The sequence below is a fragment of the Antrostomus carolinensis genome, unplaced genomic scaffold (genome assembly GCF_000700745.2).
Source record: "Antrostomus carolinensis isolate BGI_N321 unplaced genomic scaffold, ASM70074v2 scaffold36207, whole genome shotgun sequence".
Lineage (NCBI taxonomy): Eukaryota > Metazoa > Chordata > Aves > Caprimulgiformes > Caprimulgidae > Antrostomus > Antrostomus carolinensis.
Genome location: NW_010327260.1, coordinates 1 through 2183, shown reverse-complemented (window position 1 = coordinate 2183; position 2183 = coordinate 1). Strand labels below are relative to the sequence as shown.

The window sequence follows — 2183 nt, the reverse complement described above, 5'->3', positions numbered from 1 at the left end:
CCAGTAGATCCATGTCCTTCTTATGTTGGGGCAAGCATCACGGACCAATGTGGGCAGGGTGTGGGGGGTGCAGACCCCCGTTACCACCCTGAGCTTGTCCTGACCCCATCCCTGGTGCTCTGCCCTCCAGACACGCAGAAGGCTGGCGATGACCTGTCCCCTGGAGCAGGCGCTGGCCGTGATGGTCACCACCTTCCACAAATACTCAGGGAAGGAAGGAGACAAATACAAACTCAGCAAGATGGAGCTCAAAGAGCTGCTGAACAAGGAGCTGCCTGTCTTTGGGAGCGTAAGTGGCTGTGGGGGGCACATCCCTTTGCATCTCTTGGGGTGCCTGGATGTGGGTGGGAGGGGTGGTAGGGGCAGGAGCCAACCAGTTTTGGGTCTTTCCATGTAAAGTAGAGTGAGCTGAGGTGGTCTCTGAATTTCTCCAAAGCATGTTGAGACCTTGTGCTCCAGGACAAGCCCTGGGGAGAATCATAGAATAGAATCGTTTGGTTGGAGAAGACCTTTGAGGTCATCAAGTCCAACCATACCTGTCCACCACTAAACCAGATCTCTGAGCACCAAAGGAGGGACAAGGCCAGCAGGACCTGAGCTGGAGCATCTTCAGACTGAAAGGACACTTGGCTTGTTGATACCCACAGAGATATTTCAATTGGCAAAGAAAATCCTGCTCTGATTTCAGTCCTTCAATCTGGTTTTGAACCTTCTCTTCCTCTTCTGGCTTGTGGTTTTGATTGGGAGGAGAAAATTTTTAACCCAACTTTTTAATGACTTGAGAGAAGCACTCACAGGGAAGCCAGCTGTGCTTCCAAAGGCCCCCCCCTTCCAAAGGCCACCGCCTTCCAAAGGCCACCACCTTCCAAAGGCCACCACCTTCCAAGAGAAAACCCTCCTTTGAGGCACGGCACAAGGGAAGCCCAAGCTTTTTCCATCCTTCCTTGCAAGCAGCAGGGATGGATGTAGAAGCACCTTGCTCATCCGTGAACCTCAAAACATCTTATGGTTTAGTAGTGGACAGGCATGGTTGGACTTGATGACCTCAAAGGTCTTCTCCAACCAAAGGATTCTATGATTCTTACCCCCAACTGCACTCTCTGCCTTCTCAGAAACAAATGGACGAGGCGGAGTTCAAGAGGCTCATGAACGACCTGGACCACAACAAGGACAACGAGGTGGACTTTAAGGAGTACGCCTGCTTCCTGGCCTGCATCACCATGGGCTTCAACGAATTCTTCAAGGATGGGTCTACCAAGCAACCAAAGGATTCTATGATTCTTACCCCCAACTGCACTCTCTGCCTTCTCAGAAACAAATGGACGAGGCGGAGTTCAAGAGGCTCATGAACGACCTGGACCACAACAAGGACAACGAGGTGGACTTTAAGGAGTACGCCTGCTTCCTGGCCTGCATCACCATGGGCTTCAACGAATTCTTCAAGGATGGGTCTACCAAGCAACCCCGTAAGAAGTGACCACCCCCCACCCTCCATTGCCTACAGCATCCATCCCACTACCCACCCCATTGATCCCACCACCCACAGCATCACCACGAGGTTTTCAATAAAAGCTTTTCCAAAGTCTTGGTGTATCTCAGCAGGGTTTTGTGCGCCGTAGGTTCACAGGCACTGGGTGACTCATCCTTTCCTCCAGCTCCTTGGGATTTTCCACAGCGTGACTCAGCCCCGAGAAGCATTTTATTTATTTATTTTTTTTGGAAAAGCTTGAGCAAAACAGCTCAGCGCCGCCTCCGAGCAACGTCCTCAACCATCTCCTCCCCCAACCCCCCCCCGAATAGTCCTTCCTGGCTTGGGGAGATGTTCAGTGAGTGTTTAACTCAAAACATATGAGCTTCCTTGAATCCAGCTCAGTTTGTAGGTCAGCACAAGTTGCCCTGGGTGATTTGTTGGGTTTGGGGGAAGGAAAGTTGGTCTGGAGGAACCAGACAACAAGATGCAATGTCCGTGCAAAGCACAAAAGCCAGAATGTGGCCCCAGTTCCTGCAGAAAAAAGCTGTTTTGGAGCAGCTGGAGAAGACCCGTAGGAACCTGGACAAGCCCATGTTGGGGGACTGCCTTGGAGAAGGTCAACCTGAGCCCCTGGGTTCACCACGGAGCTGTGGGGCTGCAGACAAACAGCAGCTTCCGCCTGTGATACCAGATGGGAAGCACTGGGCTCACC

General features: G+C 52.0%; 1 protein-coding gene across 1 annotated transcript; it reads left to right on the top strand.

Moving 5' to 3' along the window:
• Positions 1 to 148: 148 nt before the first annotated feature.
• On the top strand, positions 149 to 1477 carry LOC104520226 (protein S100-A4). The gene is made up of 2 exons (XM_029085927.1): positions 149 to 289; positions 1313 to 1477. The coding sequence occupies exons 1-2, from the start codon at positions 149 to 151 to the stop codon at positions 1475 to 1477; spliced, it is 306 nt and encodes a 101-aa protein (XP_028941760.1).
• Positions 1478 to 2183: the final 706 nt, after the last annotated feature.

What these genes read in the sequence shown, in the direction of transcription:
- LOC104520226 (XM_029085927.1), top strand. Translation starts at nt 149, where the DNA reads ATGACCTGTCCCCTGGAGCAGGCGCTGGCCGTGATGGTCACCACCTTC. An exon ending in AGCTGCCTGTCTTTGGGAGC is followed by an intron (nt 290 to 1,312) that starts GTAAGTGGCTGT and finishes CTGCCTTCTCAG; the next exon opens with AAACAAATGGACGAGGCGGA.